The sequence below is a fragment of the Bufo bufo genome, chromosome 4 (genome assembly GCF_905171765.1).
Source record: "Bufo bufo chromosome 4, aBufBuf1.1, whole genome shotgun sequence".
NCBI lineage: Eukaryota > Metazoa > Chordata > Amphibia > Anura > Bufonidae > Bufo > Bufo bufo.
Genome location: NC_053392.1, coordinates 411084926 through 411110375, shown reverse-complemented (window position 1 = coordinate 411110375; position 25450 = coordinate 411084926). Strand labels below are relative to the sequence as shown.

Genomic DNA, 25450 nt, shown 5'->3' with positions numbered 1-25450 from the left:
GAGTGATACTAAATGGGGAATTCTCTGACAACATATACACTGCGTGCAGAATTATTAGGCAAATGAGTATTTTGACCACATCATCCTCTTTATGCATGTTGTCTTACTCCAAGCTGTAAAGGCTCAAAAGCCTACTACCAATTAAGCATATTAGGTGATGTGCATCTCTGTAATGAGAAGGGGTGTGGTCTAATGACATCAACACCCTATATTAGGTGTGCATAATTATTAGGCAACTTCCTTTCTTTGGCAAAATGGGTCAAAAGAAGGACTTGACAGGCTCAGAAAAGTCAAAAATAGTGAGATATTTTGCAGAGGGATGCAGCACTCTTAAAATTGCAAAGCTTCTGAAGCGTGATCATCGAACAATCAAGCGTTTCATTCAAAATAGTCAACAGGGTCGCAAGAAGCGTGTGGAAAAACCAAGGAGCAAAATAACTGCCCATGAACTGAGAAAAGTCAAGCGTGCAGCTGCCAAGATGCCACTTGCCACCAGTTTGGCCATATTTTAGAGCTGCAACATCACTGGAGTGCCCAAAAGCACAAGGTGTGCAATACTCAGAGACATGGCCAAGGTAAGAAAGGCTGAAAGACGACCACCACTAAACAAGACACACAAGCTGAAACGTCAAGACTGGGCCAAGAAATATCTTAAGACTGATTTTTCTAGGGTTTTATGGACTGATGAAATGAGAGTGAGTCTTGATGGGCCAGATGGATGGGCCCGTGGCTGGATTGGTAAAGGGCAGAGAGCTCCAGTCCGACTCAGACGCCAGCAAGGTGGAGGTGGAGTACTGGTTTGGGCTGGTATCATCAAAGATGAGCTTGTGGGGCCTTTTCGGGTTGAGGATGGAGTCAAGCTCAACTCCCAGTCCTACTGCCAGTTTCTGGAAGACACCTTCTTCAAGCAGTGGTACAGGAAGAAGTCTGCATCCTTCAAGAAAAACATGATTTTCATGCAGGACAATGCTCCATCACAAGTACTCCACAGCGTGGCTGGCAAGAAAGGGTATAAAAGAAGAAAATCTAATGACATGGCCTCCTTGTTCACCTGATCTGAACCCCATTGAGAACCTGTGGTCCATCATCAAATGTGAGATTTACAAGGAGGGAAAACAGTACACCTCTCTGAACAGTGTCTGGGAGGCTGTGGTTGCTGCTGCACGCAATGTTGATGGTGAACAGATCAAAACACTGACAGAATCCATGGATGGCAGGCTTTTGAGTGTCCTTGCAAAGAAAGGTGGCTATATTGGTCACTGATTTGTTTTTGTTTTGTTTTTGAATGTCAGAAATGTATATTTGTGAATGTTGAGATGTTATATTGGTTTCACTGGTAAAAATATATAATTGAAATGGGTATATATTTGTTTTTTGTTAAGTTGCCTAATAATTATGCACAGTAATAGTCACCTGCACACACAGATATCCCCCTAAAATAGCTAAAACTAAAAACTACTTCCAAAAATATTCAGCTTTGATATTAATGAGTTTTTTGGGTTCATTGAGAACATGGTTGTTGTTCAATAATAAAATTAATCCTCAAAAATACAACTTGCCTAATAATTCTGCACTCCCTGTATATCCGCAGGGGAGTTAGACAGGGGTGTCCCCTTTCCCCTCTGCTATTTGCCATAGCCATGGAGCAGTTACTTGATAATGATCAGGCAAGATGAAGAAATTGTGGGGTTTAGGTTTGGTGAGAACGAGGAAAAAATTGCTATATATGCAGATGATATTATGCTGTCTGTAGGCTCACATAGATCACTGACGAAGATTTTCCACATATTTGACCAGTATGGCAAATATGCTGGACTCAATATAAACTGGTCTTAATCGGCCTGTGTCCCGATTGATCCCTTGAACAATTTTATAACAGGATCCCTGGAAATTAAGATGATCAATGAACCCGTCAAATATCTGGGCATTCAAATAACCCCAAACCCCAAGGATTACGCTCAGTTGAATGTGGCCCCCAAAATACAGGAGATTAGGAAGAAAATAATGGTATGGAAAAGATTATATGTCTTGATGGCAGGTCGTACTTTTTGGTGAAAATGTGTCTATTACCCCCCTGAATTATATCTTGTGGAACTCACTGATAATAATCCCCAAAAAAACATTTAAAATAATAGCTATCCTCTTAATGGATTTGATATGGCGAGGGAAAAAACCCAGGATAAAAGCACAAATATTGTGCATCCATGAGAGGGAGGACGGACTATCAGTCCCAGACTTGGAACTTTATTTTATCTCCGGCCATATAAAAAACATGATAATGTGGAGCAATACGCAAATATATAACTCCATGATTGAAGGGATAAATAATAGGTTGGATAACTGCACTATCTTCCAATTAACGGAAGCTGGAATTTTGGCACAACAGGAAGAGAGCAGGATACCGCTATTCGAATTGATGGACAGGGTCTGGAAGGAAGCAAGAGCACTGTGGACCCAGGCTGGATTCCATGTCGACACCGTATTGTGGGATAATAACCACCTTATAGAACTAAAGTCAATTGAACAGACATTTTGGTGGAAACATGGAATTTATAAACTGGGCCAGGTATGGAGAGAGGGGGATATAATACTATATAAAGATCTTAAAAAGGAGTATAGAATGGGTAATATAGAACAGAGTTTCTTTTATTTACAATTAAAACAAGCATTGCGATCGATGTTAGGAAAAGGTACACAAATTGTTACCCTTCCGCAGCCGTTAGTTAATATCTCCAAACTAACAGCAGGGGGGAAACTAGTTTCTAAAATATATGAATGTCTGTTACATCAAAAGACTAAGAGAAGAGCAATTAATAGCTTAATGCATAAATGGCAAGATTTTTTAAACCCCCAGCAAGAAGAGTTTTGGGAATCGGCCATACAGGAAAAAAACAGGGTTTCAAAGAACTTTTCCCATCGAATTATTCAATTTAATATACTATATCGTCTTTTCTACTCCCATAAGATTCTAATGAAGTGTTATAAATCTAAAGACTTTAGTTGCCTAAAATGTGGGGAGGTAGGGGTGGACGATGTACACTGCTCAAAAAAATAAAGGGAACACAAAAATAACACATCCTAGATCTGAATTAATTAAATATTCTTCTGAAATACTTTGTTCTTTACATAGTTGAATGTGCTGACGACAAAATCACACAAAAATTAAAAAATGGAAATCAAATTTTTCAACCCATGGAGGTCTGGATTTGGAGTCACACTCAAAATTAAAGTGGAAAAACACACTACAGGCTGATCCAACTTTGATGTAATGTCCTTAAAACAAGTCAAAATGAGGCTCAGTAGTGTGTGTGGCCTCCACGTGCCTGTATGACCTCCCTACAACGCCTGTGCATGCTCCTGATGAGGTGGCGGACGGTCTCCTGAGGGATCTCCTCCCAGACCTGGACTAAAGCATCTGCCAACTCTTGGACAGTCTGTGGTGGATAGAGCGAGACATAATGTCCCAGATGTGCTCAATTGGATTCAGGTCTGGGGAACGGGCAGGCCATTCCATAGCATCAATGCCTTCATCTTGCAGGAACTGCTGACACACTCCATCCACATGAGGTCTAGCATTGTCTTGCATTAGGAGGAACCCAGGGCCAACCGCACCAGCATATGTTCTCACAAGGGGTCTGAGGATCTTATCTCGGTACCTAATGGCAGTCAGGCTACCTCTGGCGAGCACATGGAGGGCTGTGCGGCCCACCAAAGAAATGCCACCCCACACCATTACTGACCCAATGCAAACCGGTCATGCTGGAGGATGTTGCAGGCAGCAGAACGTTCTCCACGGCATCTCAAGACTCTGTCACGTCTGTCACATGTGCTCAGTGTGAACCTGTTTTCATCTGTGAAGAGCACAGGGCGCCATTGGCGAATTTGCCAATCTTGGTGTTCTCTGGCAAATGCCAAACGTCCTGCACCGTGTTGGGCTGTAAGTACAACCTCCACCTGTGGACGTCGGGCCCTCATATCACCCTCATGGAGTCTGTTTCTGACCGTTTGAGCAGACACATGCACATTTGTGGCCTGCTGGATGGAGGTCATTTTGCAGGGCTCTGGCAGTGCTCCTCCTGTTCCTCGTTTGCACAAAGGCGGAGGTAGCTGTCCTGCTGCTGGGTTGTTGCCCTCCTACGGCCTCCTCCACGTCTCCTGATGTACTGGCCTGTCTCCTGGTAGCACCTCCATGCTCTGGACACTACGCTGACAGACACAGCAAACCTTCTTGCCACAGCTCGCATTGATGTGCCATCCTGGATAAGCTGCACTACCTGAGCCACTTGTGTGGGTTGTAGACTCCGTCTCATGCTACCACTAGAGTGAAAGCACCGCCAGCATTCAAAAGTGACCAAAACATCAGCCAGGAAGCATAGGAACTGAGAAGTGGTCTGTGGTCACCACCTGCAGAACCACTCCTTTATTGGGGGTGTCTTGCTAATTGCCTATAATTTCCACCTGTTGTCTATCCCATTTGCACAACAGCATGTGAAATTGATTGTCACTCAGTGTTGCCTCCTAAGTGGACAGTTTGATTTCACAGAAGTGTGATTGACTTGGAGTTACATTGTGTTGTTTAAGTGTTCCCTTAATTTTTTTGAGCAGTGCATATATACTCTGGACATGTAAAAAGATTCAAGGGTTCTGGGAAAAGGTTAATGATAGAATTGAGCAATACCATCGGTTCAAAGTACCCAGGCAATTTGAAATATGTATACTGGGGGTGATGGATAAAATGGATACCCCCCAACATCGAGATATAGCATCCAAACTCCTATTTCAAGCTAGGAAATGTAGTATTGGACATTGAGGAGAGAGTGCTGTCCCCACAGTCAGGGAATGGGAGAAGCTTACCAGAGCCTCGCTTGCCAGAGAGGAATTTCATCTGGCAAACATTAAGAAAAAACATAGATTTGCCAGTACGTGGCAGAAATGGCTATTATAGTGATTTTTTGGGGGACAGTGGCTATTGTGAGTTGGAACCATGGGGTGGGGGGGAGGAGAGAAAAAGCAGGGAGAGGACTTTTATTTTTAATTTTTTTCTCGAGAGGGAGCAGACAACGGATAGAGGGAGGCGGGTGGGGAATTGTATACATAATGTTATGAAATTAAAAGATTGTTAAAGTTTTCTTTGTAAGATGTTAAAAAAAATTAAGATTTAAATAAAAAAAATAAAAAAGGAGTAGAGTTGAGCGAACCCGAACTGTAAAGTTCGGGTTCGTACCGAACTTTAGCTTTTTTTGGACCCGGATCCGCCGAAGCCGAACATTTACGTAAAAGTTTGGGTTCGTGTTTGGCGATTTTTATGGCGCTTTTTGAAAGGCTGCAAAGCAGCCAATCAACAAGCGTTTAACTGTGTGCCCTTAGAAGCCATCACAGCCATGCCTACTATTGGCATGGCTGTGATTGGCCAACTGCAGCATGTGACCCAGCCTCTATATAAGGCTGAGTCATGTAGCGCTGCACGTCACTCTGCTATTCTTAGTGTAGAGAGAGGATGCTGCTGCTGTCGGGGACAGATCAGGGATAAATACTAAGAAGAACTGCCTTATAACTCAGCGATCTCAATCCAATGTGTTTTGTGGGAGCAGTGCACCGTTTTTTTAAGCCTGCATGAGCCAACTTCTGTTGAAAACGCATTTTTTTTTTTACTTCAGCTTGTCACTATGAATACCTAATCGGCAGCCATTTTATGCAGACATGCTGGTGCAGGACTATCTATCTGTATGTCTGCTAGTCCAGAAATACAGCTTTTTTGCTGACTGTGCTTAAAAAATGTTTTTTCATATACTGGTCATCTTTGATTACACGTGCATAGGTGGCAGTCACATTTAGGCCACAAATACGGCCAATCGTTTACTGCGGTTGAAATAAACCGTGTGTTCATATAATGCTCATTTTGAATTTAACGTACATAGAATACAGTCACATTTTGGCAACAAATACGGTCATTTGTTTACTGCGGTTTAAATAAACCGTGTGTTCATATACTGATCATTTTGGATTTAACGTACATCGAATACAGTCACATTTAGGCCACAAATACCGCTGTCATATAGAGTTCAAAAAAAAATTTTTGTGCAATACCCTACATCAGGGTTTATATTGGCGGTTAATTATTTTTAACATACTTAACCAATTTTTACTTTGCTTTGTGAACGCTAACTATGAGGCAAAAATCTAATAAGGGAAGCGGTCATGGTCTCGGTGGTGGTGTTGGTGGAGCCTCTGCAGCAGGGAGAGGACGTGGCCGTTCTGCCACAGCTACATGTCCTACTGTACCTACTACCCCAGGTCCCAGTAGCCGCCAGAATCTACAGCGATATTTGGTCGGGCCTAATGCCGTTCTAAGGATGGTAAGGCCTGAGCAAGTACAGGCGCTAGTCAATTGGGTGGCCGACAGTGGATCCAGCACGTTCACATTATCTCCCACCCAGTCTTCTGCAGAAAGTGCACAGGTGGCGCCTGAAACCCATGCCCATCAGTCTGTCACATCACCCCCGTGCATATCGGGGAACCTGTCTGAGCCTCAAGTCATGCAGCAGTCTCTTATGCTGTTTGAAGACTCTGCTGGCAGGGTTTCCCAAGGGCATCCACCTAGCCCTTCCCCAGGGGTGGAAGACATAAAATGCACTGACGCACAACCACTTATGTTTCCTGACGAGGACATGGGAATACCACCTCAGCACGTCTCTGATGATAACGAAACACAGGTGCCAACTGCGTCGTCTTTCTGCAGTGTGCAGACCGAAAAGGAGGTCAGGGAGGAAGATTGGGTGGAAGACGATGCAGGGGACGATGAGGTCCTAGACCCCACATGGAATGAAGGTCGTGCCACTGGCTTTCAGAGTTCGGAGGAAGAGGCAGTGGTGAGACCGAGCCAACAACGTAGCAAAAGCGGGAGCAGGGTGCAAAAGCAGAGCAGCCGTCGCCAAAACAGTTCGCCTGCTACTGGCCACCGCCACCAGGAACCGAGCACACCAAAGGCAGCATCAAGGAGTTCCCTGGCATGGCACTTCTTCATACAATGTGCTGACGACAAGACCCGAGTGGTTTGCACGCTGTGCCATCAGAACTTGAAGCGAGGCATTAACGTTCTGAACCTTAGCACAACCTGCATGACCATGCATCTACATGCGAGACACGGGCTGCAGTGGAGTAAGCACCTTCAAAACCAAGAAAGGGCTCAGGCACCTCCTGCTTCCTCTTCTGCTGCTGCCGCCTTGGCCTCTTCCTCCGCCTCTGGAGGAACGTTGGCACCTGCCGCCCAGCAAACAGAGGATGTGCCACCAACAACACCACCTCCGTCACCAAGCATCTCCACCATGTCACACGGAAGCGTTCAGCTCTCCATCTCACAAACCTTTGAGAGAAAGCGCAAATTCCCACCTAGCCACCCTCGATCCCTGGCCCTGAATGCCAGCATTTCTAAACTACTGGCCTTTGAAATGCTGTCATTCAGGCTGGTGGAGACGGACAGCTTCAAACAGCTCATGTCGCTTGCTGTCCCACAGTACGTCGTTCCCAGCCGCCACTACTTCTCCAGGAGCGCCATGCCCTCCCTGCACAACCAAGTATCGGTGTATCAAGTGTGCACTGCGCAAAACCATCTGTGGCAAGGTCCACCTAACCACAGATACGTGGACCAGTAAGCACGGCCAGGGACGCTATATCTCCCTAACTGCACACTGGGTAAATGTAGTGGCGGCTGGGTCCCAGGCGGAGAGCTGGTTAACGCACGTCCTTCCACCGCCAAGGATCGCAGGGCATCATTCTTTGCCTCCTCTTCCTACTCGGCTTCCTCCTCTTCTTCTACCACCTCCTCATCCGGTCAGCGACAGACCTTCACCACCAACTTCAGCACAGCCAGGGGTCAACGTCAGCAGGTCGTTCTGAAACTGATGTGTTTGGGGGACAGGCCCCCACACCGCACAGGAGTTGTGGCGGGGTATGGAACAACAGATCGACGAGTGGTTGCTGCCAGTGAAACTCAAGCCCAGCCTGGTGGTGTGCGATAATGGGCGAAATCTCATTGCAGCTCTGGGACTAGCCGGTTTGACGCACATCCCTTGTCTGGCGCATGTGCTGAATTTGGAGGTGCAGAAATTCATTCACAACTACCCCGACATGTCAGAGCTGCTGCGTAAAGTGCGGGCCGTCTGTCCGCGCTTCCGGCATTCTCATCCTGCCGCCGCTCGGCTGTCTGCTCTACAGCGTAAGTTCGGCCTTCCCGCTCACCGCCTCATATGCGACGTGCCCTCCAGGTGGAACTCCACCTTGCACATGCTGGAGAGACTGTGCGAGCAGCACTAGGCCATAGTGGAGTTTCAGCTGCAGCACGCACGGGTGAGTCGCACTGCGGAACAGCACCACTTCACCACCAATGACTGGGCATCCATGCGAGACCTGTGTGCCCTGTTGCGCTGTTTCGAGTACTCCTCCAACATGGCCAGTGGCGATGACGCCCTTTTCAGCCTTACAATACCACTTCTATGTCTCCTTGAGAAAACACTTAGGGCGATGATTGAAGAGGATGTGGACCAGAACGAGGAGGAGGAAGAGGGGTCATCTCTAACACTTTCAGGCCAGTCTTTTAGAAGTGGCCCAGAAAGAGGATTTTTGCAACAGCAGAGGCCAGGTACAAATTTGGCCAGCCAGGGCCCACTACTGGAGGACAAGGAGGAGGAGGATGGGGATGAAGCATGTTCACAGCAGGGTGGCATCCAACGCAGCTCGGGCCCATCACTGGTGCGTGGCTTGGGGGATACGGAGGACGCAGACGATACGCCTCTCACAGAGGACAGCTTGTCCTTACCTCTGGGCAGCCTGGCACACATGAGCGACTACATGCTGCAGTGCCTGCGCAACGACAGCAGAGTTGCCCACATTTTAACGTGTGCTGACTACTCGGTGGCCACCCTGCTGGATCCCCGTTACAAAGACAATGTGCCGTCCTTAATTCCCTCACTGGAGCGTTCCCGACTGACGCCAGAGGAAGAGGTCGCCAACGCAGCTGTGTCAGCGCCAGCACCTCAGAAGGCAGGGTTAGCATGGCCGACATGTGGAAAAGCTTTGTCACCTCGCCGCAACAACCGGCCCCAACTGCTGATAAGCAGCGTGTTAGCAGAAGGCAGCATTTGAACAACATGGTGGAACAGTACCTGTGCACACGCCTACCCGTACTGACTGATGGTTCGGCCCCATTCATCTTCTGGGTCTCCAAATTGTCCACATGGCCAGAGCTTGCCCTGTATGCCTTGGAGCTGCTGGCCTGCCCTGCAGCCAGTGTACTCTCTGAACGTGTATTTAGCACGGCAGGAGGCGTCATTACAGACAGACGCAGCCGCCTGTCCACAGCCAACGTGGACAAGCTCACGTTCATTAAAATGAACCAGGTTTGGATCCCACAAGACTTGTCTGTACCTTGTGCAGAATAGACATTTATACCACCATCAAACATACATTCTTGTACTCAAGTTCAATGATTCTTTGTTTTCTTTATTTTGGGGGCTACCTACCCCAATAATAAAAAAATTAAAAAATTAAAAAAAACAACATTGTTGGCTGCCTCCTCCTCCTCTATTGCTGCCTCCACCTACAACACCACATTCACCGCCTCCTCAACCTCCGACTCCATATCCACCTCCTTCTCTGAGTTGCAGGTTAATAATTTGTAATTTTTAGTTATTTTATTTTATGTTATTTCCCTATCCAAATTTGTTTGCAGAGCAGTTGCCATGCTCTTAAGCACATTTTACTGCCTTTTACATCCCTCTAGCCTTTTCAAGGACTATTTTAGAGCCATTTTAATGCCAATTTTAGTGCCCTAAATTGAAAAGAATCTTGTTTTCAATTGTCGGGTGACATTTTACCATTTTTGGCGTATACAAACCCCTGCTGTGCCTGGGTGACACGAGCCTATATCTCTCAAAATCATCTGTTCTATTGATGGGTGACATGAACCCCCTTTTGCCGTGAATTAACCCCTGCTGTGCCTGGGTGACAGGGGCCTAAATCTCTCAAAATCCTCTGTTCTATTGCTGGGTGAAATGAACCCGCTTTTGCCGTGAATGAACCCCTACTGTGCCTGGTTGACATGGGCCTAAATCTATCAAAATCTTCTGTTCTATTGCTGGGTGACATGAACCCCCTTTTGCCGTGAATGAACCCCTGCTCTGCATTGCTGACAAGGAACTAAATTTAGTGAAAACATCTGTTACTGATCGGAAGATGCGCGACAACAAGCGCACGCTGCTGATGGCATTCCCCCTGACAGCGGGGGCACAGTGGAAGCACAAGGCAAAGGCAGAGGAGGAAGAAGAGGTCGCCAACGCAGCTGGGGCACCGCCAGCACCTGAGAAGGCAGGGTTAGCATGGCCCAAATGTGGAAAAGCTTTGTCAGCCTTGGAGGTGCTGACCTGCCCTGCAGCCAGTGTATAGTGTGAACGTGTGTTTAGCACGGCAGAGAGCATTATCACAGGCCGCAGCCAATGTGGACAAGCTTACATTTATTAAAATGAACCAGGCATGGATCCCACAGGAGTTGTCCGTACCTTGTGCAGAATAGAAATTTATACCAGCCTCAACCATCCATTCTTGTACTCAAGTGCATCTTGAGTACATCTTGTTTTATTTTGTTATATGTCCCAATAATTTAAAAATAAAAAACACAAATCAGTGTTGGCTACCTATTCCTCCTTCACTGCCGCTTCCACCTACACCGCCACGTTAACCTACACCGCCACATCCACCACCTCCTCAACCTCCTACTCATAGATCCAGATTTTTATTTTTTATTTTTCTGTATTTTATGTTATTTTAAGTCATTTCCCTATCCACATTTGTTTGCAGAACAATTGCCATGCTCTTAATCACATTTGATGCCTTTTGCAGCCCTCTAGCCCCTTCCAGGACTATTTTAGAGCCATTTTAGTGGCCAAAAGTTCGGGTCCCCATTGACTTCAATGGGGTTCGGGTTCGGGGTCAAGTTCGGGTCCCGAACTTTTTTTTCAAGTTTGGCCAAACCTGCCGAACCCGAACATCCAGGTGTCCGCTCAACTCTAAAAAGGAGTTAAAAATGCAAATGTCGGAAATGTTCAAAATGTTCAAAAGCCTGAATGGCCTTATGCTATTCAGAAGAATCAACTGCAGTGCACACATTTTACTCAGAACATGCTTAGGTTTATCTTGTAAACAAGTAAAAGTTGGCTAAGTAAACTGTATTAAATAATATACAGTATGCAATATATCATCGCCAAGCATTGCGTGAAAAAATGCACCAGTTCTTTGTCTTTTGAGTTTATAGCCACAAACTAGGTCAGAAATGTTGCATTCCATGACAAAGAGAAAGCTTGGAAGATGTCTAATCTTTGAATCGACAAGGTTCAAAAGTGTGTGCTGTGTGCAGAAATTGTCAATCAAGCATCCTAGAGAACAAAACTGGGCAGCTGCCATGTGTGCTCATACTTCATACCTAGATGGTTGAAGAAGAAAAAAAAAAAACACCCTCTGAATTATTATATTTTTGCTAAAACTATCTTAAGCTACAAGTAATATTTTGTTGGTGCTTCATATAACTATACTATACCCAAATATTCATATACCCATTGTGACACAGTGAGAAGAATGGTCTGGGAAAACAGGTATCTTCCTCCCAGCGTGTACTGCTGGACTGATTTGCAGCCAGGTGGGGTCAAATACTGGATTTTAATTGCCGGTCCGGGTTTTTGGCAGCACCTGGCTGTCCTTAAATAGGCAGCTGGGCTCAGCAGCAGGATCTCTGTGTTGGGATCTGAGGCTTGGTGCCAGGTTGGAGGGCTGAGACCCATGGGCGAGGAAACAGGCCTCCTAAAGCCTGCCGTGGACTGCTGGAGGCAGAACTGACATCAAGATGACTTGTCTTATATGAACTTTTCCAATTTGTGTGAAGTAACACCAAGATGAACTTTCCATGGTGTGTGAAGTAAACACCAAGACGGCAAAGTAATACATTGTTTTGTGCATTTGCCTCAAGTGTGAATAAACACTGAAGTTTTGCGTTAATAACTTGTCTTTTGCCTCTGTATTGCGTCCGGTTACCCTATCTACCAGAGCGAAACCCCACACCATATACTATGCCCAAAGACCTAACTTGAAGTTCCTGGACCCCAATGCAAAATCTATACAAGGGTACTATTGTAACGGTAGACTGTGCCTTTTGAAGATAATAAAAGGCTTGGTAATACCAATGTCACATTTGACAAGGGGCACAAGGATATTTAAGCCAAGAAGTTTGTCACTCTCTTACACAAGCAGAGATGCAAATTGCAAAACTGAATATATTTTAAGGACTTTTATTTTTTATTATTGAATAGAAGTTGGTGAACTTTTCCAGGAGAAATATTGCAGCACAATTCTACAGCTTTCCTCACTGAATTACATTCATTTGTTATATTAAAATGCCACCTAATGACAAAACTGATAATGACCACATTGCCTTCATAGCCTATTTAATTCTACACTTTAGTCTGTCCTCTCTTTAATTTTAGACTAGATAAAAGATACTGCAGGAAAACCCATGTATGTAACTGGACTGTAATACTAATATACAGTACAGGCTGCAGGATATGTAACGCCCCGCAAGGGGAGCATTACTACCTTTTTGTAACCCCAACTATATCCTATGGTCGATCTAATGTCATCCTGTGTCATCTCTTATGTTTATTGCCATTTCCTTCAATATGTGTGTATGTATTCCTTTGCAAACTATGGTTAAATTGTAATGTGCCTGGTTCACCAGCAGGTGGTGGCAATCTGGAAGAGCTGGAGTTATCTAGGATGGAGCCTACTTCCATTCTATTCCCCTCTCTAGAGAGGGAGGAGTTAGTTAGTGAGCAGTCTAGATTACCCTTCCTAAGGGGAAGGTTGTGTGTCGGCCAGCAGAGCTCTGCCTGTTCTGCTGGGCCTGAAGGCCCTGCCTGTAAGTTCTACATGGTTGTTTGTCCCCTCCTGGGCTTGCATTGCCTACAAACAAAGCTAAGAGAGCTTGATGCCAGGAAGAATTTCCTAGGATTAAAGTAAGAGACAGACTACAGACAGCGAAGTTCCAGCAGAAGAGGAAAAGTTCCTATTTAACCCAGCCAACATAGCAGTGCTGAGAAAGCTACAGCATAGCAGAGCTTAGATTGGTGCAGAAGTGTTTGCCTGCCAGAAGTTAAGCCAATACCTGCTAATGACCAAGATAAAGCTTTGAAACTGCTTGGATTACTGTTTATGCCAAATAAAGCTGTGTTTAACGTTACTACAAGTCTGGACTCAATTATTCCTTCATCATCCAAGTTATTCATCCTTTTTGCACTGCTTCGTCCAACCACATCTGAGATCCAAGGATATGCAGGTAGGAGCACCGTGACACGTGCATACAAACACCTTCAGAGAGATTGTAGGCCACTCTACACCACTCTGGCAATCCTACATTTGGGTACCAACACTACCATCTACAAAGGGGACTCCATGTCCTCGTTGCTTAACTGCAACTGGCGTCACGACCACTTGCTCTAACAGAGGGACATATATCGTTAAAACCTCTTAAGGGGCGAGATACCCCAGACACTGGCACCAGGGCGTTGCAGATACAGGCTGGTGTGCTTCAGTTTTAATTTCATTCTAGGCTAAAATACTGAAGGTAGTAAAGTAAATTCAGGTGTATATTCAGAAGATTCTGACACCAACAGAGTAGGGTCCTCTCAATTTCCAACTGATATATTCATGGTACATATGGTTTGCCTGCCCTTGACAGTGTGAGACTGGCCCTCCAGAGTACTAGAGGATTCTCCAGCTGGGCCAAGCTCGGACACATTAGTAGACTCTTACTAAAGGGAGTTTCAAAAATTTATACTTGAGGTGAATGACTATACCATATGTGCAGCTTGTGCAACTGCAGAGGGGTCGAGTAGGAAAAGGGGCCTACCACCATATAATCAAGAAAACACCAATCTTTTCCTAATGATTATTTCATTGCATGCAAAGTACTGCTAAAGGGAACCTGTCACCATGAAATGCAATGTAAGCTACAGTCATAATGTTTTAGAGCAGGAGTTGCTGAGCAGTTTGGTGGGAAAAGATTACATTTAACTTGCAATTTATTCACTTAAATTCCTCCTCATTTTGGGCTAAGGAGGTAGTCCTATAAGTGATTGACAGCTCTTTCTATATGCAGAGTCATATAGGGAAGACTGTCAATCACTGATAGAGCCTCCTTCTTGACTTCAAAAGGCCAGAATGAGCAGAAATTTTAATGAATTACATACGTGTCACGCTCTAGTGTGGAAGGGAAACCCCACACCGAACATAGGAGGGAAAGGGAAAAGGTAATAAGGCCTGAAAACTAGGTAAGGAAGATGGACACCTCCTAGTGAAAACTCTAATAAAAGCCCTGACTGACTACTAATATGAACAGACCCCAGAAGTAGGTGAGTTTATACATAGAAATACCTAAAGTCCTATCTAACTCTTAAGGACCCTGGTACTAATGACAGGAAGGATGAATGGGAGTCTCCCTAAGGCCTAATACAAAACAACAAAGAAATGCAACACACAGAAAAGCCAAAATAAAAAAGGGAAAAGTAACACTTAACTTACAAGAAGCTATGGCAACACCAGGAACTCAGCCGAGACAAACACCAGCTATCCACAAGTCTAACTGAAGCTATAAACCGCCCAGCATAGTAGGAGAAACAACTAGAAATAGAAAAAGTAAAATGACCACAATAGCAACACCTGTAAGTTAAGGGTGTGGCCAGTACCAGAAACAACACAGACGCCAATTGATCCACAAGGTAAACATGTCAAATAAAACCACGTGTTGCCAGTCTCAAAGATCTCCTGACACTCACTGTCACAGGGACATCTGTATGTCTCAGTACGTCAGTGACAATACGGCTTATACTGAATCTTTTCCCACAAATATATATATTGATCTGTTCATCTCCTCCTGCTCCATAATATGTTACCTGCAGCATATATACCATTTTCAACATGACAGGTTCTCTTGGAACTATGGTACTAAACTATGATCATAGAGGTAATAGATTTTACTACTAGTGATGATCGAGCACCAAAGTATTCGGGTGTTCGGGCCGAACACATTCCTATATTCATGTGCTCAGCCGAGCACCTGAGTATAATGGAAGTCAATGGGAGACAACAAGGCACCCCATGCTCGGAAGACACTGTCGTGCCTAATAGGAGTCTAAGACGCATCCAGCTATCCTCGTAATGCTGTTGCCAAACTATTTCGATGAGGTTTCCATCAATTTCTAACCTTTTTTTTTTGAACCAGACACCCTCTTGTCTTAGACCAGGGGGTGCCTGGTTGTCTCCCATTGACTTCCATTGTATTAAATTGTATTCGAGCACCCAAATTATTCGGCCGAGCACTCTGATCTGCTGAGAATAGCAATGCTCAAGCCAAACAGGTATTCGGCCGAGCATGCTCACTCATCACTATTTACTACTGAATAACAAGGGATCCACATATTTTCATTCCGTTGATGCCCTTTGCAGTCTGTGTCTGAACCATATATTCTATTAAATCTTATGGCTAATAAGTCTGGCAAAATAAAATATAATATATACTGTGAATGTCCTGTATACACAAAGGGTGTGAACCCAAAGAATTTCACTCCAATGATGGCCCCTGAGCTTAACTGTCTGAACTAGTTGGGATAAGCGGTCGTTTCACAGTGAACTTTGCGTGTTCGTTATTCGCCGACCATATGGCGATATTCGCGCCCACCATATTCTTTTACATTGTGAAGAACTTTGACCCATGACACATCCATCAGGTGGTAGAGGACAGCCAATTGAGACGTTTCAGCACATGGACATACCCCCTACCTTATAAATAAACCTGATCTGGGCGCCATTTTATATTCAATCTTTTGCCAGTGTAGGGAGAGGTTGCTGTGTGGTGCAGGGACAGACTTTTAGGGACACAAATCGCTAGCTAATAGGGCCACAAAAGTCCTTTTAAGGACTGGTATAGGTGTGCTATCGATAGGTGTGACTTACTTAGGGGTGTAATATACTTATAATATACACTGCTCAAAAAAATAAAGGGAACACAAAAATAACACATCCTAGATCTGAATTAATTAAATATTCTTCTGAAATACTTTGTTCTTTACATAGTTGAATGTGCTGACAACAAAATCACACAAACATAAAAAAATGGAAATCAAAATTTTCAACCCATGGAGGTCTGGATTTGGAGTCACTCAAAATTAAAGTGGAAAAACACACTACAGGCTGATCCAACTTTGATGTAATGTCCTTAAAACAAGTCAAAATGAGGCTCAGTAGTGTGTGTGGCCTCCACGTGCCTGTATGACCTCCCTACAACGCCTGTGCATGCTCCTGATGAGGTGGCGGACGGTCTCCTGAGGGATCTCCTCCCAGACCTGGACTAAAGCATCCTCCAACTCCTGGACAGTCTGTGGTGCAATGTGACGTTGGTGGATAGAGCGAGACATGATGTCCCAGATGTGTTCAATTGGATTCAGGTCTGGGGAACGGGCGGGCCAGTCCATAGCATCAATGCCTTCGTCTTGCAGGAACTGCTGACACACTCCAGCCACATGAGGTCTAGCATTGTCTTGCATTAGGAGGAACCCAGGGCCAACCGCACCAGCATATGGTCTCACAAGGGGTCTAAGGATCTCATCTCGGTACCTAATGGCAGTCAGGCTACCTCTGGCAAGCACATGGAGGGCTGTGCAGCCCTCCAAAGAAATGCCACCCCACAACATTACTGACCCAATGCCAAACCGGTCATGCTGGTTGCAGGCAGCAGAACGTTCTCCACGGCGTCTCAAGACTCTGTCATGTCTGTCACATGTGCTCAGTGTGAATCTGCTTTCATCTGTGAAGAGCACAGGGCGCTATTGGCGAATTTGCCAATCTTGGTGTTCTCTGGCAAATGCCAAACGTTCTGCACAGTGTTGGGCTGTAAGCACAACCCCCACCTGTGGACGTCGGGCCCTCATATCACCCTCATGGAGTCTGTTTCTGACCGTTTGAGCAGACACATGCACATTTGTGGCCTGCTGGAGGTCATTTTTCAGGGCTCTGGCAGTTCTCCTCCTGTTCCTCTTTGCACAAAGGCGGAGGTAGCGGTCCTGCTGCTGGGTTGTTGCCATCCTACGGCCTCCTCCACGTCTCCTGATGTACTGGCCTGTCTCCTGGTAGCGCCTCCATGCTCTGGATACTACGCTGACAGACACAGCAAACCTTCTTGCCACAGCTGGCATTGATGTGCCATCCTGGATAAGCTGCACTACCTGAGCCACTTGTGTGGGTTGTAGACTCCGTCTCATGCTACCACTAGAGTGAAAGCACCGCCAGCATTCAAAAGTGACCAAAACATCAGCCAGGAAGCATAGGAACTGAGAAGTGGCTTGTGATCACCACCTGCAGAACCACTCCTTTATTGGGGGTGTCTTGCTAATTGCCTATAATTTCCACCTGTTGTCTATCCTGCTGCGTCTGTTGTGCCTGGAAGCCAAGAGCCACACCGATCCTGCACTCCTTTCAGCTTTGCGGTGACAGGCAGATCAGTGGCTAACCCCGCTCAATTTGACAGTTGGTAAAGTGGTGTGCGACAACAGTGCCAATCTGCTGAGCGCGCTGAAACAGGGCAAAATGACACACGTGCAGTGATTCATTGCCAAATACCCCGGGGTCCAGGACGTCTTGAGGCAGGCTATCTCTGGCCATTTCAGAAGATCTTACACGGCCATGGCTCGCCTTGCTGACATTCAGCGGCGACACCACCTGCCCGTCAGACATCTGATATGTGACTGCCTGACGCAATGGAACACCACCTTGTATATGCTTGATAGGCTGCTCCAGCAGAAAGGTGCAGTTAATGAGTTCCTGTACGAACTCTGCGGCAGGACAGGTTCTGGAGAGCTTGTTTTTTTTGTCACCGCACCAGTGGCTGCTCATGATCAAGCCGTTGAGGAGCAGGAGCAGGAAGATGGGGAAGTCGCAATGCTGGATGAATTCCCAGGGGGGGCTACTCCACCTGAGACAAGTCAACAACAGGAGTCTGAAGAGAAGTCAGAGGACGATGGTGCCGGGGCGGAGGAGGAGCAAGAAGAGCAGGTTTTAAACCTTTCTGGGATCCCTGGTGTTGTCCGTGGATGGGGGAAGGAGAACGAGGACGACATTATCCTGGATGATGAGCAGGAGCCAGGCCACTCCACTGCTTTCAGTTTAGTGCAAAAGGGGGTCTTCATGCTCCAGTGTTTGAAGAGGGACCCCCATATAAAAAGCATAAAGGGCAAGGACCAGTACTGGGTGGCAACGTACTTAGACCCCCGATACAAACACAAAATGGCGGAAATGCTACCACCATCACAGAGTCAGAACAGAGGGGAAGAAGGAGCTCAAAAAGCCAAATAAATAAATAAATATAACAAATATTTTATTGAGACATAAATAAACATAAAAGATACATACAAGAAATGCAGTGGGACAGGGAACAAAAAAGGAGCAGGGGAAGGAGAAAACGGCACCACCCTGGAAGGAACACCATCACAGAGGGCTTTCAGAATGCAGCACTTACAGGCCTTGCTTCGAGAAATGCTGCATTCTGCTTTTGCAGGCGCTGGCAGAGGAATTTCCACTCACAGAGAAACAGTTGCGGGTACCAATCCAACAGCGCATGGAAGAAGAGGCCGGTTTGAAGATGCGTTGGTCACTTCGGATATGAGATCATTCTTGCAGCCAACCCATTGACAGCCGTCCTCCGGATACAGCCTCAGGGAATGCCTAGACTGACAGGTATGCGACTACATCGGGTTAACGGCTGATGTGGACGCTCTGAGAAGCGATGAACCCCTGGACTACTGGGTGTGCAGGCTTGACCTGTGGCCAGAGCTGGCACAATTTGCCATAGAACTGTTGGCTTGCCCCTCGTCCAGTGTCCTGTCCGAAAGGACGTTAACTGCAGCAGTAGGGATCGTGACCGATAAGCTCACTCGCCTCGCTCACGACAGTGTGGACTACCTCACATTTCTAAAAATGAATGAGGCATGGATCTCAGGGGAATTCAACACGTGACGAGTCGACCATGTTTGATTGAATTTCCTCATGACAGCCCACAAATATCCGCCACCTCCCAGAAGAAATCATGGTCCCTGTCTTAGGTAAATACAGCGGCATAAAAGGCCTTTTATGTCCGTTGAATGCCTAATTTTTGGGGCCTGTACTGGCCGACAGTTACATTTTATCCTTTGACCGCCTAATGTACCTCCAGCCACAGAATCCAAAGTTCTTTGCTGTCAGGTGAACGCCTATTGGCAAATTTTTGGGGCCTGTACTGGCCGACAGTTACATTTTATCCTGTGACCGCCTAATGTCGTGAAAATTGTTGCCAACCATCTTTTCTGATCGCATTAGACTTCAGTCTGGTGGAAACCCAGTTGCTGTAGTAGGTCGCGCCTATTTTGCGCATAGGCAAAAATTACATTGCCGATATTTCGCATTGAAAAAAATAATGAATGGAGATCGCAAATTCGAATAATGCATCTGGTATGTCACTGTCCATGTTGTGGGACTATTTGTGCACTTCTAGTAAGTATTTGGTGGCTGCAAATATGACCTGAAGGTATCCCAGGTTCGCCTGCCTTTAAAGAGAATGGGGACCGCCGCAAACTTGCGGTTCACAGAAAATTTTATCGCGTTTGCGCGTTCGCGAACCGTCCTGACCGATGTTCGTCCATTACTAGCAGGGGCGTAGATAAGGGGGGGGATAGGGGGGTTCAAACCCCCCCCAGGCGTGCCGCTGACCCGAACGCCCACATACTGTATTACTGCGGCGGGGCACGGGAGCGCATAGCTCCCTGTCCCGTCGCCGATCACCGCCATAGGCTTCAGGCCTCATAGGCCTGAGGCCTATGCGGTAGTGAAATCCCGGCGCAGGCGTGCGTGATGACGTCATCGCGCGCCTGTGCCGGGACGCAGCACTGTGACGCGCCTGACTCATCCCGTATTTAGCTTTTCATTTTTTGGTCATTCTTTATTTTTTTTATTTCATGTGCCTACTTTGGGGGACATGTGAGGGAGGGGACACACAGGAGGACATATTAGGGAAAATAAATCGAGTACATGATGGGGGGAATGTGGGGGCTGTATGGGGCCAAATTATTATGGGAGGGAATACTATGTGGGGACAAATTACTATGTGGGGGCAAATTATTATGAGAGGGACTACTATGTGGGGGCAAATTAGTAGATGGGGCAGTGTGGGGGCAAATTGATAAATGGGGGCAAATTATAATGGGAGGGACTACTATCTGGGGGCAAATTTCTATATAGGGCAGTGTGGGGGAAACTATTGTGTGGGGGCAGTGTGGGGGTAATTTCTATGTGGGGACAGTGTGGGGTAATTTCTATGTGGGGACAGTGTTGGGAAATTGCTATGTGGGGGCAAATTACTATGTGGGGGCAAATTACTATGTGGGGGCAGTGTGGGGGCAAATTACTATGTGGGGCAGTGTGGTGGAAATTACTATGTGGGGACAGTGTGGGGCAAATTACTGTGTGGGGGCAAACTACTATATGGGGGCAGTTTGGGGGAAATTACTGTGTGGGGGAAAATTACTATGGGGGGATTACTATGTGGGGGCAGTGTGGTGGAAATTACTATATGGGGGTGTTGCTATTGGGGAGGCACTGTAGGGGCAATTCTATTATTTCTGGGGACACTATACAGGGATTATTGCCTGGAGAACAATAGAGGGTGTTATTATTACTGTGGGGCACTCTAGGGGACATTATAGCTGCTGTGGACACTATAGGAACATTTGGGGTAATTTATCAAACTGGTGTAACGCAGAACTGGCTTAGTTGCCCATAGCAGCCAATCAGATTCCACCTTTCATATTTGACAGCTCTTTTGGGATTCCAGTTCTACTTTACACCAGTTTTATAAATTACCCCAATTATGTCTATTAGGGTCACTATTTTTTCAGCAGTATAGTACCTGGGGCATTGGGGGGCACAACGGGCACAGTATTGGGGGTGGCAGGATGACACTGTGGGGACACCAGGATGATGAGGTTGATGGAAAAATTGCGAAATCTAACGTGTCTGTGTTACAAACTGTAGAGACGAGATGCGGCTGAAAGAATTTGCCATGGTGGTCTGGGTCAAATGGAGGAGAAGAGGAAAAAGAAGGTCTACATGACAGGAGATGTCACTGGATGTAAGAGGTATGTGGTGCTGTATTCTCCTCCATGTCTTTTTTATTAAAATTATATGTATTTTGAATTTGGCGACCAAATTTTTCAGTTTAGGACCCAATTTGGGGTATTTTTTTTTAGTCTAAAGATGTCATATGGCCTAAGAAGAGACTGTGGCGCTCATGAAGCACCGCATCCTCTTCACACACCCTAATCACACCCCTGTGCTCCGCCTCCTGCACTGCCGCCTGCCAGCCCCGGACTAGTGTAATTTGAGAAAGCTGAACCCCCCCCAGGAAAAAAAATTATCTACGGCCCTGATTACTAGTTGGTATGTCAGAGTAGAATACCTAAATTAAACCCAACAGTGATGTCAAAGAAGCTGTCAGCCATTTACCCATATGTCTCAACTATCCCAGATCCATTGGGACAGTCTTAATACTTGATCATTTATCTATTATAGTCACTAGCAATGGTCCACCATTTTAGTGCATAGACACCTTTGAAAGATAGATATGGTAACCCATTGCTAATCATTATAGTAGAGAATGATGCAGATTTATTTGTACATGAGTACTCCATTTATTTATATGTAATTCACCATGGGTGAAAGTGTATATATGATGGGCTCTATGCGGCATACTTCTCAACTGCCTCTGTCCTGACAGTACTAATACTCTGGCACCCTGTTGGCTTTTGAACTACACTCCCCCTCTGCAGCCCCAACCACTGTTGGACACTTGGATAGATGTCAAGAGGAACAGAGAGAGATACAGCAGGCTTGAAAGATCATAGACTGAGATATAATTTTCCCTTTCTAATATTTTAATTTACATTAGTGTAAGTGAAAAACTTACCAAGGTCTCCTTGACAGACATCTGTCCTTGAAGCATCACCTAAAATAAACTCAGGATCTTTAACGATTTCCTATAAAAAATAAAATTAAAAAATAAACAATTTGTAGCAGCATGTGCACATTTGGAACTAAGAATTACAATAACATTTGCAATTGATGGCATTAAAAGTGTAAAGGAGTCTGCTGAGAAATGAGAAGCAAAATTGGCAATTAACCTTAAATGGGTTGTGCTGGACCTTCAAAGGTTAGATGCCTTATCTGCTTGCTGGCGCCGGCTCCCCACTCCTTCTCCCAGCCTGTGATGCTCCGCTGGACTCCACGGCAGTCAGGCTTCATAACAAATGGTCACATGGACGTAAGGGGAGTCTGACACCACCGTGGCCTGTGATTGGCAGCTGCGATGTCAAACTGAATGTTCGTTCAGAAGAGCATCGCAGGCCAGAAGAGAAGGAGCAGGTAACCGGCACTAAGAAGCAGGTTAGTCATCTTCCTTTTGCAGGTTCGGCAGAATGGGGTGGGGGTTGCCAAAATCCCCCATTGTTGCACAACTTCTTTTAGACCGTATAAAGTAGCATTTATAGACTATGAATGTTAGATTCTAATTAATGTCCGGTCAGTCATCACCCAACGTCTTCCAATGGGTGAACAAGGCACGACCACCCTGAATTTCAGCCTGTCTTATGCTATTGTTTTCCCCTTGAATAAATAGTCTATGTCCAGCAGTAAGTCTTCAATAATTACACAGAAAAAGATTTTAACTGATCTACACTGCCACCTTTCTTAAAATGGAGTATTCTAAAAAGGAGAACTGCACAGTGTGCTTCCTGCTATAACTTCTGCTTGAGCAAAGTCCACACATTCCTCGCAGTCAGTCACATGTACTGCAGCATGATTCCTATATACTCAGCATTAAAAGCATATTTGGTTCAATAGTGCAGATGGTGTCAGCAGTAAGTTTGTGTTGACGTCACTGATTATTTTGCCCTTCTTCTGATCTGTCAGAACAATAACCCCCCAAAAAACGGATCCTGTCTATTAAGTATTCGCCTTCACTCGGTCAGCATTTGGTCAGTAATCCATCAGTATTGCTAATGCCAAAAAACACAGGAGTGGATCCAAAACAGAGTCAACCAATCAAGAAACGCTGGGTTGCTGGTCAAGACATGACCGCTTAGCTGACACTGGGAGCTCAGGCCTCTCGAAGTGACCTCTGCTGCCATGGCCTCTTACTCTGCTGAGATCTGCGCCTGCGCAGTAAACATTTTGGCCTCTTCCACTCCCCTGTGCAAGGCCTGGCACTTCTCCGTCTGACATACTGTTAGAACAAATAAATAAATAAAAAGAAAATTAAAACGCAGCAAAAGTGTCTAATTTTCTCACTTCACCACACAACGGCTCATAAGTCCTTTTTCCCCCCACTGAGGCCTCTTTCACACGGGCGTTGCGGAAAAATATCCGGGTGCGTTGCGGGAACACCCGCGATTTTTCCGCGCGAGTGCAAAACATTGTAATGCGTTTTGCACTCGCGTGAGAAAAATCGCGCGTGTTTGGTACCCAAACCCGAACTTCTTCACAGAAGTTCGGGCTTGGGATCGGTGTTCTGTAAATAGTATTATTTTCCCTTATAACATGGTTATAAGGGAAAATAATAGCATTCTGAATACAGAATGCTAAGTAAAACAGGGCTGGAGGGGGTTAAAAAAAATAAAAAATCATTTAACTCACCTTTATCCACTTGCTCGCGATGCCGGGCATCTCCGTCTGACTCTTTTACTGTCTAGGACCTGTGGAGAGCATTAACTATAGTTTAAGGACCTGGGATGACGTCACTCTGGTCATCACATGGTACGTCACATGATCTTTTACCATGGTGAATCACCATGGTAAAAGATCATGTGACGTACCATGTGATGACTGGAGTGACGTCATCCCAGGTCCTTAAACTATAGTTAATGCTCTCCACAGGTCCTAGACAGTAAAAGAGTCAGACGGAGATGCCGGCTACGCGAGCAAGTGGATAAAGGTGAGTTAAATGACTTTTTTTTTTTTTTAACCCCTCCAGCCCTGTTTTACTATGCATTCTGTATTCAGAATGCTATTATTTTCCCTTATAACCATGTTATAAGGGAAAATAATAAGGTTCGGGTCTCCATCCCGATCGTCTCCTAGCAACCGTGCGTGAAAATCGCACCGCATCCGCACTTGCTTGCGGATGCTTGCGATTTTCACGCAACCCCATTCATTTCTATGGGGCCTGCGTTACGTGAAAAACGCACAAAGAGGAGCATGCTGCGATTTTCACGCAACGCAAAAGTGATGCGTGAAAATCACCGCTCGTGTGCACAGCCCCATAGAAATGAATGGGTCAGGATTCAGTGCGGGTGCAATGCGTTCACCTCCCGCATCGCATCCGCGCGGAATACTCGCTCGTGTGAAAGGGGCCTAATACACACAAAAAAGGGCTTTAGAACATATAACTGCACCGCTGAACGGGAAATATATTTTTATTTTGCCACTAAAGCACGACAAAAAGGGCTTTAGAACATATAACTGCACAGCTGACCGGCAAATATATTTTACTTTTGCCACTAATGCACGACAAAAAGGGTTTTAGAACTTATAACTGCACCGCTGAACGGCAAATATATTTTTCTTTTGCCACTAAAACAACCCACAAAAGGCTTTAGAACATATAACTGCACCGCTGAACGGAATATTTTACTTTTGCCACTAATACATGACAAAAAGTGCTGTAATTTTAGCACTTCACCACACAACAGCTAATAAGCCCTTTTTTCCCACTAATACAAGCCAAAAAATGCTTTAGAATATATAACTGCACCGCACAAGGGCAAATAAGATGTAGATATATTTCCTTGTAATAAACCCTCTTAATGGCTCTAACACCCCAATAACAAGAACGGTTTGATGGAATTACAGAGCTGTATAATAGCAATTTAGGCCCCCAGTCAGTACAGCAAGGTGTAATAGTATGGTTCCTATTACCCAGGCTGTAACCTCCTCTACTAAACCCTGTTCAACATAAATGCTATGGAATGATTCCTCCCTACACCTGTAAATCCTTTTTTTTATCACAATTAAGTTTTTTCTAGCACTGTCCCTAGCGCCTGCTGACGTCTCTCCCTGCACTAAGTACACTGGAAAATGGCAGAATCCAAGATGGCTGAGGCTTTTTATAGGGCTGTGACATCACAGGGCTGGCTTGCTGCTGATTGGCTGCATGCATGGCATTATGGGTGATCCCACCTTTCCAGAGTTCCTTGCTCCATGTTTTCACATGTGCAGCAGCCATTTTAGGAAAAAATGTGATTCGTTACCACGAAGCGTGAGGAAATTTGGATTCTGT

At 45.5% G+C, this 25450-nt stretch overlaps 1 protein-coding gene across 1 annotated transcript in view; it reads right to left on the bottom strand.

The window, feature by feature from the left end:
- Positions 1-25450, bottom strand: part of CAPN9 (calpain 9) — a 392629-nt gene that overhangs the window by 324391 nt on the left and 42788 nt on the right. Inside the window, exon 2 of the mRNA XM_040430101.1 lies at positions 22085-22154. Coding sequence (XP_040286035.1) covers positions 22085-22154 — 70 coding nt within the window. The remainder of the gene's footprint in view (positions 1-22084; positions 22155-25450) is intronic.